Raw genomic sequence first — 17,043 nt, 5'->3', positions numbered from 1 at the left:
GTGGAATTTCTATTCGCATAGGTATGATAAACGCCACTTACTACTTGTCAGAGTGAATGCTAATAAGCTAGGATGTCATAAAGCAGAATGGTAGAAACTTGATACCAAGAAGAACACGGGCTAAATTGGCCAAAACATGACTCTACCTTTCGTCATGACCTTGACCTTTTGATCCCCAAGAAATGGGATTTTTCCACCAGGAAATGCAGTACCATGGTCTCCAGAATGAGAGGCTTCTACTTAGGGATTAAACCACACTATCATTTTACAGAGAAGACACTGACTGAGGTGAAAAAGCAAGGATTTAAACCCAGATCTGATTTTATTTATTTATTTATTTATTTATTTAATTTTTAAACCCAGATCTGATTTTAGAGTCCATACTCTTCATGGCACAGCACCCAAGATTATGCCAATACATGGACCAAATAGAAATCTACAGATGGGTTCCCCTGAATAGGTCACCAGCCTCCTCACCCCATCCCACTTCCCGCCCAACTGCCTGGAATTAGTGTATAGGTTAAGATAATCTGTTCATAGGAAAGCATACTACCCCAGAAAGATAATATTTGAAGTTAATGCACTTCTCATCCTTCTTACTTGTATTTCGAGTCATCTTCTTTCTCATCATCCACAAACATTGATTGAATACGTGCCCACAGTTCACTGTGCTGAATGATGAAACAAGTTTAAACTGAGGCCCTGCCCTCAAGGACCCAGAGTCTAATCGGGATGGCAGAACACATGCCTAAATCGGGTACATCATCAGTAGTCTGAAAGATGAGAGCTAGAAACCACCTAGGAATTCACAGGACAGAGTAATTACTAGCCAACCCAACTAGAGTCTAGGCTTCGTGAGGGCAGGGTTTTTTTATGTTTTGTTCACTGTTGTAGCCCCAGCATCCAAAACAGTTTGGAACCTAGTAAGTGCTCAATAAATATCTGTTGCATTAAATAAATAGCTTCTTAACTTTTTAGTAAAAAAAAAAAAGTCCTGACATGTATCACTTGGAGAATAATTGCCAGTCCTGCACACACTGCATATTGTGCCTTTTATTCATTCTGCGTGCACTACCGGAACTCCCCGGGGAGATTTCTAGAAAGGACGGCTCAGTCTATAACTTAAACCTTTGCAAAATCCTAGCAGAGTTGTGTCCTCTGCTGCTCCCTACCATGGATGAGCGTTTCCCAGTGATGAAGGGTAATGTGGAGCCAGGGTTTTTTGTTCGTTTATTTGTTCATTATGACCTCGAGCTCTTTTCAGTAAAAGGCACGGCCCTTCAATAACAATGCAATTCTGGGAGACACAACTCCATTATTTACTTGGCTCATCTAACAAGGCAGAATGCAGACTCTGATTTAAAAGCAAGCTCCTTAAGTGAGTTTTGGTTAGGCTTGAAGGATAAACAGTTGTGATTACTGTCAGTAGGCATAGGTTGTAAATCTGTCTTAGATGTTTATATTCCATTAAGAGGGACTCAAATGGGTATCACAATACAATTCCCTTTAAAAAGTGGAATCAAGGGGGAAAAAGCAGCTTCAAAAGCAGTCGTTCATGCAGCCCAACCTGGTCAAATTCTTGGTCTTCCAAGGCTTTGAACTAGGTTAGGAGTTTTTCGCTTATATTGTTTTTACCACTGTACAAATTCTTATTAATTTGGCTTCCAGGGCTGGGGAAGATATGGGCAATTAGAATGTACCAGAACACTGTAGGGAAACCCAAGCATTCATATAAAAAAACAAGTGGGGATAATACCATCCTACTCTCACCGTGATGGACACTGACCTCATGGAACCACAGGGCTGTGCTAGCATGTAATTTCAAGTCTAAGATTTATTTTAACATGAATGGAGAAGGATCCAATTTCATAATCTGACTTCTTCCAAAAACCCATAAAGCCGAAATCATTTTCAGCTCCGTGGGTACACCCCCCAAGAAAGTAGAACATCACGTACCACCACACGGATATGGGGCTGAACAGACCACCCACTCTGACCCTTTCTCCTTTCGAGAGGTATCGTTCAGAAGGTACCTGGTTTATGACAGAGTCTCAGGGAAAAATAAAGAGGTCCATACGTAGGGCCTTCTACTCTCAAATCAAGAATCTTTGATTGGGAAACTCTCCTGGCTTAAAGCAAGAATACACACTGCCCCATAGATCTTTCCATATTTTTTCAAAGATTTTTTGCAACGTATCTCCTTCAAACTTCAGAGGTAGGTAGGGTGAATAGTGTTTTCTTGATTATGTAGATGAGAAACAGACATAGGAAGGTTAAATAACTTGCCTGAGATCACATGGTTCAGAGGGATGAGTTTCTTTAAACCTTATTTCAAAAAGAGCTAGACCCATTTTACCCACCGCCTCTGGAAGGATGCATTTGGAAAAGCAGCAAATGAAACTCTTGTTACACCATAGTACCTATGCCCTGCCCCTGTCAGCTCCCCTGCTTTCGAAAGGTAGGGCTAATAACCTTTACTTTGGGCTCGGGCATTTCTCTTTCCCCCTTCCCCACTCTGTTTCCTGAAAGAACAATTAAGATCCATCTGGGACTAATTACAGCGATTCTTGAACTTGAACTTGCAGCCATTACCCAATTGAGGTCACTTATTTTAAATTAACTTGCCTGGTCAGGACATAGGTTTGGTTATCTTCAGAGCCCAGTGCAGAGAGACACCAGCTCGCTCAGACTTTTAATTAACTAGCTAAATAACCTGCACTGTGACAAACTGCCTCTGATTTGATGGAGTCATTCATTTGCATGCAGACACGGATCAAAATACATTGTCAGAGCTTCAGGGACTGAGTCCTAGAAACATTCGCACAGTCTCTCATTCAAGGCTGTGAGCCTCTTCCCTTTGGTTCCCCCCTAATTATTTTTCCTAGGCTTTTGTTCTGATTATCCAGCATTCATCACAAGTGCAGCTTGCGATGAAACAATGACAACCCATGCTGTACGCTGAGAGGGAATCGAAAATTGGAGTCAGGATCATATGAACCAGGCCCACGGCTTTGAGAAATAATTAGGGGAAACCAAAGGGAAATTCCCAGGATGCCCTGCAACAAAGGAGAATTTCCAAAGATTCAGGCCATAACTGCTCCCCTGTTAGGTAATAATACATAATAACAGTAGGTCCTCAGTCTTTGTTGTATTAAATTCATAGTGGGAGCTGATCATCCCACAGTCATAATAATAGTTCTTATAATCAGGAATGATTAGTAGAGCTGCTACCCCGATGACTGGGCTTTGGATTCAGACAGATCTGATTTCGACTCCAGGCTCCATCGTTTCCTGCCTGTGAGGCCTCGGGCAAGTTACCCAACTTCTCTGGGCTTCGGTTTCCTGACATGGAAGATGAAATTAATACTAGTACCTACCTTCAAGGGTTGTGGTGAGGATCCAATGAGGTAAAGCATGTGAAAAATCAGTTTCCACCATGCCTTGTACATGGTAAATGCTCAATAAATGTGAGCTTATGTTTGTCTTCTGTTCTGTCCCGCCACCAGGCCTTTGTCCAAGGCATCTTCCCACCCGGGATCCTCTTCTCCCTTCTCTCTGCCAGCAACAGCCCCCTGCCCCCAATCATTCAAAATCCAGTCTACAAGGCATCTTCTTCTCCAGAAGAGAGCCTTCCCTGCGTCTGAACTTGTTCAATGCCCATCCCCTCAATATGCTTTTCTCGATTTTATATTACTTTAAATGGCACCTTCTTCTACCACTTCCTAAGGAACCTGGACTTTTCTCCAAGGTGTACTTAAGCCTTCTGTGTTCGAAACATCTATTAAGCATCACCTCGGTGCCATACACTGGGGCTCTGTGCTGTGGGGTACATGAGATGAGGAAACACATAGGGATGGGAAAGAGGGAATCCCTTTAAAGCTCACGTGTTCTGCTAGAAACCTTAAATGCATTTCTTCAGTTAGGCCTCACAATAACCTTAAGAAGTAGGTGCCGTTATGATTCCTACTTTAGATGTGGGAACTGAGATTCAGAGAGGTAAAATGACTTGTCCAAGGCCACTCAGCTAACAAAGAGGAAGAACTGGTGCCCTAGGTCAGTCTGACTCCAGGGTCCACTCCCACCGCCATGATGTTCTCCTGCTCACCTCAGGTTGTTTTTTTTTTCATCCGTTGCAATGATGCATGGCAAAGCAATAGGTAAACTGTAAGATGCAGTACGTGTGACTTAAGGGTCACTGCAGTTGTAGCAGGTGCTGGGGATGCCCTACCCATGGCCCCTTGGCACTAGCCTTTGTTATCCACACCAGCGGTCTCCTATCAAAAGCACATGTTATTCTCCATTGGAAGCCTTTCTCCCAGCCTGAGAGTGAGACAAGTCAGAAGTGTTGGGCAGGGGGCACCTGGGTGGCTCAGTCAGTTAAGCATCTGCCTTCGGCTCAGGTCATGATCCCAGGGTCCTGGGATCAAGCCCCATGCCGGGCTCCCTGCTCAGCAGGGAGTCTGCTTCTCTCTCTCTCCCTCTGCTCCTCCCCCAGCTCCTGCTCGCTCACGCTCTCTCTCTCTCGCAAATAAATAAATAAATTTTTTTTAAAAAAGAAGCCCTGGGCAGTAATTAATACTCCTGATGGAAGCTATCAGCCAATGGTGAATAGGGAGTGAAGGACAAAGGCCCCAGCTTCCCAGCCCTCACACACCACCCCCAGAGGTACTCAGAGCTAACCTGCTCCGGAAAGCCCCTGGACTGGCTTCTTTCCCTTTGCTGTCTCATTTCCTCACTCCCCTACCAGCGCTTCCTGGAATCCCAACTTCTGGCCCTCAAATCTTTGTCTCAAGAGTCCGCCTCTGGTGCAGTCCTGTCTAAAACAAGAATCTGTCAGAGATTCCTCCTTTGGCTCCTGTCCCCAGGAGTCTGTGTGAGTGTCCTCATGCTGCCCCCTGCCCTTCCCATGGAAGCTTCTCAAGGGAGTACCTCATAAGCCCAGTGTCTCCCTTCTTTTTTTTTTTTAAAGATTTTATTTATTTATTTGACAGAGAGAGACACAGCAAGAGAGGGAACACAAGCGGGGGGAGTGGGAGAGGGAGAAGCAGGCTTCCTGCAGAGCAGGGAGCCCGATGCGGGACTCGATCCCAGGACTCCAGGATCATGACCCGAGCCGAAGGCAGACGCCCAACGACTGAGCCACCCAGGTGCCCCCCAGTGTCTCCCGTCTTATCTCCTTTCATGAAAATCCCATCATTGAGGATCCTTTTAGCTTTTCAAAGTGCATTTATTACCATATGGAAAGGTAGTTCTAGATTTCAGTGTGCATCAGAATCAACCAAGTGTCCAATGCAGACTCCCTGGCCCTGACCCAGACTTTCTGAATCAGGCTCTCCGGAGAGGTGCTCAGGTGCCTGCACTGTCATACGCTCTCCAGCTGATCCCCACAGCATGCGCTTTGAGGAATACTGTCCTAAGACATTACTGTAGCCTGGGCCTCCAAGGAATGTGAACTGTGTTCCTCATGTTCTCCCTGCCCCCAAGGCCTCTGTGGATTCAGACAGGGAAGCCTGGAATTGCTCTGCCCCCTTGCTCCAGAAATGAAGCGTGGATAAAGCCACGGACCAGTTGTTACTGGCAGTGTGGGGCGGCCTGAGACTCCCGGGCAACTGTCTACCATGCAGAGGAGAGATCCATCTCACAGACTCTGCCAAATTTCTGCTCTCACCTTTCTCGCTGCCCATTCCCAACCCCCATTCTCTCCTGTGCTACAAACCCTGTGATGACTACAGGTGCTCGGTTCAATAATGGCCTGTGTGCGCTTCTTTGTCTCTGGGTAGAACCCTGCCCCACCTCCAGCCCCCCACACGCATGTTCTCAACCATGGTTTCTGTGTGGTTTGGATTCCTGGTCCCGATCAATGTTGGAGGCCGGAGAGGAGAGGGCGGTGGAAGGTGACAGTGTGGGTTACTTTGTTGTTGGTTTACCCCCTCCCCGCTTCTTGTCCTTTTTTCACCCTCGAGTCAAATGCCTGAACCCTGCATGCAAACTTCAGCTCCTTCCTTGCACCTCCAACCCCGTGCTGTCCTGACCAGTGGCTCCAATACCCCCTCTGCACCAAGTTCTGATGCCTCTCCTTTTCCCTAACCCCACAGCAGTAGGAAACCACTTTTGCACATTTGAGAGTAAGGGACATGAAATCAGGGAAGCCTTCATGGAAGAGGCTGCATATGAGCAGGCCTTGAAGGACAGATGTGATTTCTGTGGAAAAGGATGGAGGGAGGGAGCATTACAATAGGAATAAGGAAGGGAAAACATAATGAATATAGGATAAGCATCAGGCACTATGTTAAGAACGATGGGTATTAAAGAGGGCACGTGATGTGATGAGCACTGGGTGTTATACGCAACTAATGAATCGTTGAGAACACAACATCAAAAACTAATGATGTACTATGTTGGCTAATTGAACATAATTTTTAAAAAAAGAACTATAGGTACATTATTTCATTTACTCCTAGCTGCAATTCTATGAAGTAGGTACTAATGACAGACCCATTTAACAGATGAGTATACTGAAACACAGTTTAAGTGAATTGCTCAAAGCTACACAGCTATGAAAGGGCAAAGTAGAGAGTCTAACCCGGGCAGTCTACCCTGTGCTCTTGACCACCCGACTCAGCTCCCTATCCACTATTATGTACTCTGTTCTACAGATGGAAAACTGAGTCTGAGAGGTTAAGTAACTCGCCCACGGTTACACAGCTTGTAACTGGCAAAGCTGGAACACATTGCCCTTAGCAGATCCCATTCTATTTACCACATAACCACTTATGCCCCTTCTAACTTAGCTTTTCCAACCAATCATTTCATTCACAATTTCTTCCGGAGCCAGCCCTGGCTGCCATCACAACAAATGCCTATTTGGCCTAAATAAAAATCTTTCCTCTTGTGTGTGAGCACTGTAAAACGGCGAGGCTCTCCTGAAATCAAGAGAAATAGCCCTCCGAAAGACATCTCTCTTTGTTTTCAAAATAGCATCCTCTTTAAATTACCTGTTTGTCAGATTCCCACTTTATAAAAACCACAGGAAAAAATTCTTTAGGTCTTTAGTTTGGAGACAAAGCACTTTCTATCTCAAGTGGGTTATGAGTTAATCATGCTCTCCTCAGCTGTACCTTGTACATTTTTCCGTCCTCATACTTCTCCCGCTGGGTTGTAATTGTCTGTTAACTTGGCAGTCTTTCCGCCTCTGGTGTTGAGATCCTCCAGGCTTGGGACCAAGTTTTGGTGACCTCTGTCTCCCCAGCGTCTGGCCCCAGGATTTGCACAGAGCAGGCATTCAACAAATGTCCATTAGAAGAAGAGATGAATGAAAGATGTGGTTAAGGGAGGCAACTCTTCCATCCACTAGGAACATCAATCCATATTCCTTTTGAGTCCAGTGGCATGCAGGTGTGGTGTACGGGTAAACTGGCTCTCAAGGGGGAAAAGCCCTGATTTGTCGCGTTGGCTGATGTTTATAGTGTAAATACTCCCACCATGGCTGATTTCAAGCTACCAATGGCTTAATAAATGGCTCACAAAATTCCTGAATATTTAATGATCGGCTTTCAGGAGCCCCCTGTTTTGGGCTGCAAGTCTGTAATTCTGCCTACAGTGCTTGAACTGTTATCACGTCAGTAGGATCACAAAGGTAGATAAGCTTTCAGAGTGGGGAAGATAATGCCAAATTCAAATAGCAAGAGTGAAAGACCAAAGCAAACCAAACATTTGAGAATTAGGAGAATTCTATGTTTGGCCTGCCATGAACGAAGCCTCTGTCATTTGTCATCCATCGCCAAATGGAGAGACACTTCGATGACATGGGTCTTAGAAGATGGAGAAATCTGCCAAGTAAGCAACTCTCCTAAAAAACAAAGGCCCCCCCAAATATACTGGGTTTCTGAGAGATATTTCCTTTTATTTGAAAATATAAACTTATTCACTCCCTTCTTTCAACAATCAGAAAATCTCCCAGATTGGGGTGTCGAATGCTGGAAGCATTGCACAAACAGAAGATTCATTCCCAGAGGCATAATTAGGGAGTTCTAAGGAGAACATCTCATTCTCCATATCCCCACATTAAATGTTCTTTCCTCTCTCCTCCCAACATGGAGGCTCCATCATTCTGGGCTGAACCTGAGTTTCTAATACTCTACCCAGCCACCCATGGCTCAATTTTGCACACCGTATGGAGCTAATGGGTAAATGGCAGGATTTGAATCCAGACCCATCTGGCTCTTTCTAGTACATCACCTTTAATAAATACAAATTTTTTTCCAGGCTTTAAGGGTGATTCGGATCACATCTATAAAGAAAAGTATAAACACTATAAGGTGTCATTTTAGGTGCAGTACTAGAGTTGTTGATGCTGATAAATACCTAAAGATGGGAAAGTGTGACTCGTGCGGGAATGAAGGAAGTCCTGCATTAGTCCACCTATCCCCAAGTGGTTACAGTTGAAAACAACAAATATTTGAGTGACTACTCAGCTGTATGCCAGAGGTTGCCATTCCTTTTTTTTTTTTTAATTCAAGAAATGAAAAAAAATACAAGGAATGAGTCCACTGGCACTCTCAAGCCTTCTACTTACCAGCTGTATAGTTCTCCAAGTAGGTCTTAGGAATCCAGGATTATAGTGCTTTGGTCCTAAATGATTTTGCAAAATCTACAAAGAAAAAAGATACCATTTGCTATTTAGAATAAAGTTGGAAATATTAAAGCCAAAGTTGTAAGCGTGAACATAAAATAACTGACAGTAAATTTCATAAAAGAATATGTGAAGAACTCTGGTATATAAAAATGTATTGTTTAGGGGCACCTGGGTGGTTCAGCCGGTTAAGCGTCTGACTCCTGGTTTTGACTCAGGTCATGATCTCAGGGTCGTGAGATTGAGCCCTGTGTTAGGTTCCGCACTCAGCATGGAGTCTGCTTGAAATTGTCTGTCCCACTCCCTCTGCCCCTCCCCCCACCAAATAAATAATAAATCTTTTTTTAAATAAAAAATAAAAATGTATTGTAAAATAAATTATCACTGATTTGGGGGGATAGCCAATACAAATGCAGAGACACTACAAAAGTCATACATATGGGTATATACGTTGAAGAGAAACTAAGGTCCTTTTTGCCGTATTATTCTAGGTTGAATACTAATTAAAATCACCCTACCTTACCTACCTGAAGAAACATCTAGAATATTTCCAACTATAAATAGGGTACTGTGAAAGATCTTCCAGATGAAGTACTCCAAGAAAAGGCACAGTGTTTGGAAATGCATCATTTTACAGGAAGTTCTGGGGGAAAGGTCCCGGTGTTTTAAGTATTCATTATTGGCCCCCTGACCAAGGACTCTAACCGCTCCAAGCTGCTGGACTTCCTGGGTAAGGCACTACATGTAAATTGCCTTAGGAAATGTTTTCGTAATTTTCCAGATTTGTCATTTGTACCCAGTCCTGGGCATTGTTACCTCCAAAACACTGCCCATCATTTTGCTCCCTTACAAAACTCATGAACCTTTGAAAGTAGGCAGGGATACTCAAGATTTGAACCACCAGACAAATTAACCTTATTTTGTCAGGACAGGGAGACGCAATCTACATTCTCTTTGCCAAAGAGGGGCGGCTTTAAGGCATTATTTCCCAGCACCCCTTGTAGTATACCGCAGGATTTTCGGTAACATCTGGGTGAATAGATTTTATTTCTATACAGTTGTATTTCTTTTCTTGCATGTAGTTTCATGGATATTATTGCTTTCGACATGGCTAAATTTAAGAAAAGGAGTAGCTATAAAGATATATATGAAGTAACTAATAGTCCGGCGGGATGTGGATAGGACACAAATGGAAGTCTGTGAAGGAATGAAATTTGAAAAATATTGTTTCCGGGTTAATACAGTGAGGTGTTCCCCCCAAGGTCAACATGCACTGAAATGGTCCCTTATCCACAGGAGCGAGAGTAATCTGTTGCTCCTTTAACTTACCCGTGGCCATATATTGCCTCTCATTTGTACGTTCTCTTTGCCTCTCCTGCTGTTTAGCATTAAATCTTCTGTATATTCCATTCAGTCATAGTGGATGCACTGTTCAAGTCTGGGAAGTGAAACTTCCCAAAGACGTGTTCTCTGGTGAAATCCTTGTCCTCTAATCCTCATATCCAAGCATTTTATTTGATGCTTTATTCTATTGCCTCCACTCTGCATAAGCTTCCCCTCTAGACAGCATAAGCACTGATGAGATTTCTCGGTTATACTCCCATTTTCCTTCTCTATGAAAAGCTTCAGCCCGTCTTTCTCCATTGGCACCACCCCCACCCCCACAGCCACTGGGCTGACTTTGGGATGGGTGATTGGCTCTTTCTGCCTCACTAATCCAGCACATTTATTCAAGTCAGATGACCGCAATATGAGGCACTCACTGTCTTTCAGTTAGAGGAGAGCATGCATGTGCAGACTGAAATTATTACAAAATAATTCTAACGGAATTGACTTCTGATATATGTTTACTAAGACTAAAGCAATTTAGTAGCTCGGGGTTTTCATTCAAGAAAATGAATGCCTTTTATCATATCTGATGGAAGATTTCTTCTGGGAAGTGTGGCATATTCTAAGGCTGATTTTTGTAGCATACCACTATTTAACTCCCAACACAGCTGAAATTAGATAGGTTGCCATAGGACAACATATCTTTTTATAACTGAGGAAGCAGGAAAAGAAGGGGGGTGCTGAAAAATGTTTTCCCTTTGAACACAAGGAATGTGGTTTTTTCCGTAAAGAGAAAACACCTATACAATAGGTAAATCGGGCGAATTAAAATGGGAAACCTCCCTCACTTCTCCCCCCAGCCCCCCAGACTTCTCAGGGTACCTAAATCGAAGAGAAGCAGATTAAGGTGAGCGGGAAGGCATGTTCTGTACGCAAAGCAAGATCAATCTTTATACATAGATCCTTTTTTGGCACCGATGTAGAAAATCCAAACATGGAGACACTTAGGTCTGCAAATAACCTAATCTGCATACCAGATGGATCTAAGGGGGAAAAAAATCATAGACACTTTTCCACATACACATATTTTTTTTTTAATGTGAGCATAGAAAAACAGATGCTTTTGCTCCCAAAGGGTCTGTGGGCCTCTCTCAAGTAGTCTTATGGAGCAATTTAATTTCAGATTTCTAAAATTATGAAAATGTCTAGATTGAGCATTAGATTGAAAAAGAAATGGCCTCTTACATAGAAAACCAACTGAACATTTTCTGAATTATTTTTAACTATTCAGTGAAACCCAGCCTCCAATGTCACAGATAAGCACATGGAGGAGTCAGTAAGGGAACGTTTCCCCCAAATGGGTAGACCATGATTCACTGGATGCTTTAACAAATAATTTAATGCTCTGCTATATGCTTGACTCAGTGAGTTAGTATGGAAGAGCTGTTTTTATCTGCAAACAAAACTGTTGTTTAAGTTTCAATGAATCGGGATTATGGCATTTTGTTCTTTCGGATCCTATTTGTGAGGCTAAAAATAAATTTCCTTAAAACAATGAATTGTATCGACATTTGACACATCTCTCCTTATTACATTTATCATATCTGCCATCTATCTCACCATCCATCATTTCCAACAAATCTTACAAAGGCACAGTGAATATGGTACATGGATTTGGGAACTTGGTATTTCCTCCTTAAATTTCACAGTAGACTGTTAAGACAGCTTTTCTCCTTGAAGTTCTGAAACTAATTCAGAAAGAGCTATTGTAATTACTGTAAAAGCAAAGTTGAATATTCTCTTGGTTACCAGAGTCATTAAATAGCTCAGGGTACAATTTATGCCTTGTTCATCTACAGCAGATGGCAAGAATCAAGACTGAGGACTAACGGCACCAGAATCACTCCCATTAACTAGTTCTTTTGTGCATTCTATCACACACCCCACCCTCCCTCCCACAAGCCCTGCACCAAAAATGCAAAACAAGGAAAGACCCAGCGCAAAACAGGGCACTATTTGCAGCGAGGGCTCACTGAGCTCACATTGGCAGGATCACTGCTGCCTCACGGAAGTTAAGATTTCAAGGTTCCGGAGGGCGCTCTCTTAAGTATCGGGACTAGGAGCATTTCTGTTGGAAACCTACCACAAAACATATCGTGGGGTTTTTTTTAGCAGAAATTACCAACGCAATCAACCAGACCCTGATGACTCAGGCATTGACGACAAACATCCATGATGATCCTGTGCAGGAGTACGATGTTGTCTGCTACCTCCTTTAAGTCAGCCTGTCACTTCCTCTGCTGCTGAAGTGCCTCTTTCTAATATTACGCCCTCCCTCTCTACACACCCCTTCTAATTTGCAGCTTTTCGTTGACTGTGAACTGAAAGACCAAGATTGGTAAGAACTGTATGTTAAGTAAGAGTTAAGAAGGCACTGGAAGTAAGGATGAGGAAATAATTAGGGCCTTCGAGGCAGTAGCTCTGTGACACCTAAAGGTTCCTATCTTTAACTTGCCCATCCCTTCCAGTTTAAGCTAAGTCTTGTGAGGTGATAATATGAGACAGCTACCTTCAAATAAGTGAGTTTCTTCTGAGCAGACTATCTGGGCAGGGACTAAAGCAGATATTCCAATAGCTTCAACTGTTTCCGAACCTAAAACACAGTGTATTAGGGAGTGACCCCCTCTCACGGTTATTTAACCCCCTGTGTGATTACATGAGGCACATTCCCCACCCCGAGTGCAGATGTTCTTCACTTTGATCTTGACAACTCTGCCGAGACAGGAAGGGCCAGGTTCACTGTCCCAGATTACAGATAAGGAAATGGAGGCGGGGTACGTTGAGTGATTTGCCCACACGCGAGCAGTGAATACATGACAAGGTTGGGCTCCTGGCTTCTCATGTGGGGCTTTTCTCACAACACTGATGTTTCTATGGCTCCCTCTCACCTCCCCTCTGCTCAAAAGGCCACTAAGCCCTTCCTCTGGTGAGAAAGACCCCATTTCCTTTGGGCTTGCTGCTTTATTTCTCTAAGTTCTGCCAGATGTCCTCAGGAATCTCGCTCATTTTTCTGGCAGAACTCAAAACCCTCTGTTTTTATTATGTTGAGGGTTGTCAGTGAATTAAAAATGCAACAGATATATGGTCCCAACTTGCCATCCAAAGTTAACAAATGTCACCAGTAAGGAGGTTTCTCACAAGCGGACACTGAAGAATACTTCCCAGCAGATACCTAACAGCTCATTTTGTGTCGTGGCAGTGTGAGAAATCACTTCCTCAAGACATTCATTAACCTTTCATTTCCTCCATAAATAATCAGTCAGAAATGTGGCTCATATTTTAAATTAATCGAAAACAGCTCTCGCTCTCTCTCTCAGCCCTTGAAATGACTGGAAAGCTTCTAATGCCAGCATGATAAGCATATTTAAATATGTGGTTCCACTCCTCTGAGCCAGCTTAAACCTTATCTTCTCCAGGAAACCTTCCCTATCCATCCCGGCAGACTTTAAATACCTCTTCTTCCTCTTCTCCAAGAACCTAGAACAATTATTGGTATTTGACATTTAGCGCATATTAAGAAACCATGTAATGTACCGCCAAGAATATGGGTTCTAGAGGCGACAGACCCAGGTTCTAATTCCAGCTTTTCCACTTCTGAGCTGTGTGGCCTCGGGCATATCACTTAAACTCTCTTTAGCTGAGATTCCTCCTCTGTAAAATGAAACTAATGATACTTAATCTGTTAAATTGTTCTAGCGATTAAGTACATAAAAAGCACCTAGCACAGGGCCTGCCATATACTAGGCACTCAGTTAAGGGCAATTGTTTTCACTGTTCTTATGGCCTTTTATATATACTTATGGTTTGATATGTATGCAATTTTGCTGTCTTGTCAAGTTGTTTTTATTTTATCTTTTTTTAAGATTTTATTTATTTATGGAGAGAGAGAGAAAGAGAGAGCGGGGGGAGGGGCAGAAGGAGAAAGAATCTCAAGCAGACTCCCCACTGAGCACAGAGCCCAACACGGGGCTTGATCCCCACGCCCCCGAGATCATGACTTGAGCTGAAATCAAGAGTCAGATGCTCAACCGACTGAGCCACCCAGGCGCCCCCTCAAGTTGTTTTTAAACCCTTTGATAACTGTGCCCATGGTGAACTTGTCAGGAAGCTTAAGCTTAATGGCACCTTACTTTTATGGGTTCTTTCCAAGGCTTTACTATTCACGACTTTGTTTCACTTTTCTTAAAGAGGGCTCCTAAAGTGGTATTAACGTCAGACCCGGAACAAAACCTGGTTCCACTTCCGGTTGTATCTTTACCCTCTATGTGATCCCCCTCCTGGTGCCCACTCCCTGAATTCAGTACAGTACTTTGTACATAATCAGTACTTATTAAAGTGACATTTTATAAAATCCTCAATTAACTGGAATTTGCCGTACTTAGCTATCTGGAAATAAGCTTATGTCAGGTATTTAGTCAAAAACTTGCGAATGACAACCAACACATTTGGTTGGAAATTATTCAATCCACTTACACATTTTGAAATAACAAAAATGCATTTTGTAAACTGTAAGACTTAGAATTAATACAGTGTTTTTCATGAAAATTACTGTAAGAATGATGACCCCAAGGCAGGGCTTCTCCACCTCAGATGTTACTGACATTTTTTACCAGACAATTCTTTGTTGTGGAGGGCTGGCCTGTGCACTGTAGGATGTTTAGCAGCATCCCTGGCCTCTCCCCACTAGATACTAGTCACCCTTCCAGATGTGACAACCAAAAATGCCTCCAGGCAGCTCCAAATGTCCCCTAGGGGACAATCCCCACCCCCACTGCCCTGCAGCCTAGCATCCAGCAGCAAAAGCTGTACAGATGGTCACAAATCTTTCCTATTAAGGCAGGAAAAAGAAGGTAAGCATTTTAGAAAAGTCTCAATAAGCAAAAGTAACCTCGATTAACCTGAAAATCCCATTAACCCCATTCCCAGAGTGTTCTATTCCCTAAGCATCCCAGATAACAACAACAAAAAAATGTACTGTACATTCTATTTTCTAATTTGTATTCCACGTTCAGCCCATTTTCCATCTCAGCAGCTGAGTACAGAATCCAGTTCATGGGTGGGGGATCAGCAGCTTCATCACTTCTGCCATCTATTTTTAGTGACAGTGATGCTACTGACCTGGCAGTTTCAAGAGCTTTTTCTCCCTTGTTTTTGACACTTTTAACTTCAATGTTAGCAATTCTTCCTGTATTCTCTGCCTGACATTGAAATGTGCAAAAAGAACTCTGGTCCTATTAACTGTGATTTTACCGTATACAAAGACCTAACTCTGTTGATCATTTAAAAGTAATTCACACTAGCCCATTGATTGATTGCACTTCCCATTGATTAGGCAATTGGAAATGCCCTTCTTAAATAAGCAATATTTCTTATTTCTTCTTTTGCAGGTTGTGATCCTGGGGAAACATTCAAGAGGTTATCACTACATGCTTGCGAACCTGGTAAGAACAAGCAGAGTTTTTATTTCCCAGGGCAATATATTCTATTTAGTTTGTGCTGTTCGTAATCATCCAAAAAAGAAATACACAAAGAACCTAATGTGTTCTTTAGACACTTGGAGAAATGAGTCAGTAAATGCCAAAACCTGAATGCAATAGCCTTGTTTTCAATTATGCTGTCTCTGTTTTAGCTGTGAAGCTCGTATTCTCTTCTCATTTAAAACAGTAATTTGAGACTGATTCTTCTTAGATCCGATTTGGATTTGACATGTAAACCATTTTATCCAGGTTTGAAATATAACACAAGGGACAGGGGACACAGGAAACCGACTCTTTCCCCAGTTAACCCAAGTAGATGTGCATATCAGTACTGGGTTTGTCTTTCCAGAAGCAGATCACTACCACATCTTTTCAAATCAGATGCCAGAAGTAGGTTGGAACACAGAACATCAAGGGACCCTGTCAAAGCATACAGCCACCTGTATACTTATAATGAAACACAACTTGAATCTTTTCCTTCACATTTCCCACGCCTTTAAAATCTATGAAACTCTAGGGGCGCCTGGGTGGCTCAGTCGTTAAGCGTCTGCCTTCGGCTCAGGTCATGATCCCAGGGTCCTGGGATCGAGCCCCGCATCGGGCTCCCCGCTCAGTGGGAAGCCTGCTTCTCCCTCTCCCACTGCCCCCTGCTTGTGTTCCCTCTCTCGCTGTCTCTCTCTCTCTCTCTGTCAAATAAATAAATAAAATCTTTAAAAAAAAAAATCTATGAAACTCTAGAAGCTAGTATTTCATTTAGGTTAGTTTATAGTTCTTTCTCCAAAAAGACAATTGGTTTAGGAATTAACAAAGTGGCTTCTAAATCAGGAATATCTGTTTGGCAGAGGTTCTGAATAATACTATCTCCCCTAAATGAAAGAGAAATGTTAAATTATCACTGTAATACTAAGAATCTATTACATTATTACATAACATAAGTTCTAACCCCGATCTTGTTTCATTAGCACAACAGAATGATAATCATTATGGAGCTCTTACACCAAAAGAATAGCAACAAAGGTGAAAGATTATTATAATTATATTCTTAGATTTCTTAAATCAAAGAAAAAAATCTTATTTTGTTTTAATGATGAAAATTTTTTGAATAAGAAAGGAAATGTTACTTAAACCTCTGTCTTAGGAAGTGTGTTTTCCAACACTTTATGAAATGACGATTAGAGCTACTGCTTTGAAATGTAGTGTGCATGTTCTCCAATAAATTGCTCAAAGTGGAGCACTTCAGACCATTTGGGGGGTAAATGTATTGACTCTTTTAAGAGGAGAAATCTTGATTCTTCGTTTACATCTAAATACTTTCAATTTGGTTTTTTTAGGCAACCAGTAAGTAAAGGATGTTTGCTGACTCACTGGAAGTTAGACCAGGGCTTGGCAGGAAATATGGATGTCACAGCAAGGCACTTGAGGGCAGTTACTGATGGGTTTTTACCATTTCTTTCTCATCAATAAGTATTTTGCTCTCCTTCCTTCCTTCCTTTTTTCTTTCCTTCCTTCCTTCCTTCCTTCTCCCTTTTCCTTCTTTTCTGCCTT

The 17,043-nt window shown here is 42.6% G+C and overlaps 1 protein-coding gene across 6 annotated transcripts in view; it reads left to right on the top strand.

The window, feature by feature from the left end:
• Positions 1-17,043, top strand: part of GRIA3 (glutamate ionotropic receptor AMPA type subunit 3) — a 275,580-nt gene that overhangs the window by 147,706 nt on the left and 110,831 nt on the right. For all 6 annotated transcript variants that reach the window (XR_013444731.1, XM_078064947.1, XM_078064946.1 and 3 more), the window contains one exon: positions 15,409-15,462. Coding sequence is in view for 5 of the 6 variants with exons in the window: in XM_078064947.1 (XP_077921073.1) it covers positions 15,409-15,462 (54 nt within the window). In the remaining variant the exon portion in view is untranslated. The remainder of the gene's footprint in view (positions 1-15,408; positions 15,463-17,043) is intronic.

The sequence above is a fragment of the Halichoerus grypus genome, chromosome X (genome assembly GCF_964656455.1).
Source record: "Halichoerus grypus chromosome X, mHalGry1.hap1.1, whole genome shotgun sequence".
NCBI classification, from domain to species: domain Eukaryota; kingdom Metazoa; phylum Chordata; class Mammalia; order Carnivora; family Phocidae; genus Halichoerus; species Halichoerus grypus.
Note: the sequence above shows the minus strand (reverse complement) of the source record. Positions and strands in the feature narration are given on the sequence as shown.